General features: G+C 54.0%; 1 protein-coding gene across 1 annotated transcript; it reads right to left on the reverse strand.

Annotated features, from left to right (window-relative positions):
- Positions 1-28: 28 nt before the first annotated feature.
- On the reverse strand, positions 29-370 carry CSUI_011588 (uncharacterized protein; the record flags this gene model as incomplete). Its single annotated transcript, XM_068071686.1, has 1 exon — positions 29-370. A coding segment is annotated over one exon (342 nt), but the record flags the coding sequence as incomplete, so codon positions are not given.
- Positions 371-424: the final 54 nt, after the last annotated feature.

The following is a 424-nucleotide window of genomic DNA, read 5'->3' on the forward strand; positions in this document are numbered from 1 at the left end:
TTCCGCCCAGGTAGTTCCCCCCTCCACCATCATAATACCCCCCCTCCCCTCCCCTCTCTCCCCCTGGCGTAATGAGAGGGTCCGTAGCACCGAGGTCATTATTCCCTGTACTAATACGAGACAATCGACCTCCTCCTCCTCCTGATCGCTTCTTCCATAGAGTTAAGCTATTTCGATGGGGAAAACGGGCTGTTGTTTTGCCTTGATGATAAGGTGGTGTATGCCCACCTCCACCTCCTCCTACACCTGTGACACTCCCCGTATATAAGCTCGTACTCTGTTGGAGATGAAGTGAGGGAATCGAATGAACTCCGACTCTCTCAGGAGGGAGAACGAGACTTCCTCGGGCACCTCCTCCTCCCCCTCCTACGCCTAGGGTCGCATCCGAAGGATAGACAGATGATCCATCATGATACCTTCCTCC

Source organism: Cystoisospora suis (assembly GCF_002600585.1).
Source record: "Cystoisospora suis strain Wien I chromosome Unknown contig_14655, whole genome shotgun sequence".
In the NCBI taxonomy this organism is placed as follows: Eukaryota; Apicomplexa; class Conoidasida; order Eucoccidiorida; family Sarcocystidae; genus Cystoisospora; species Cystoisospora suis.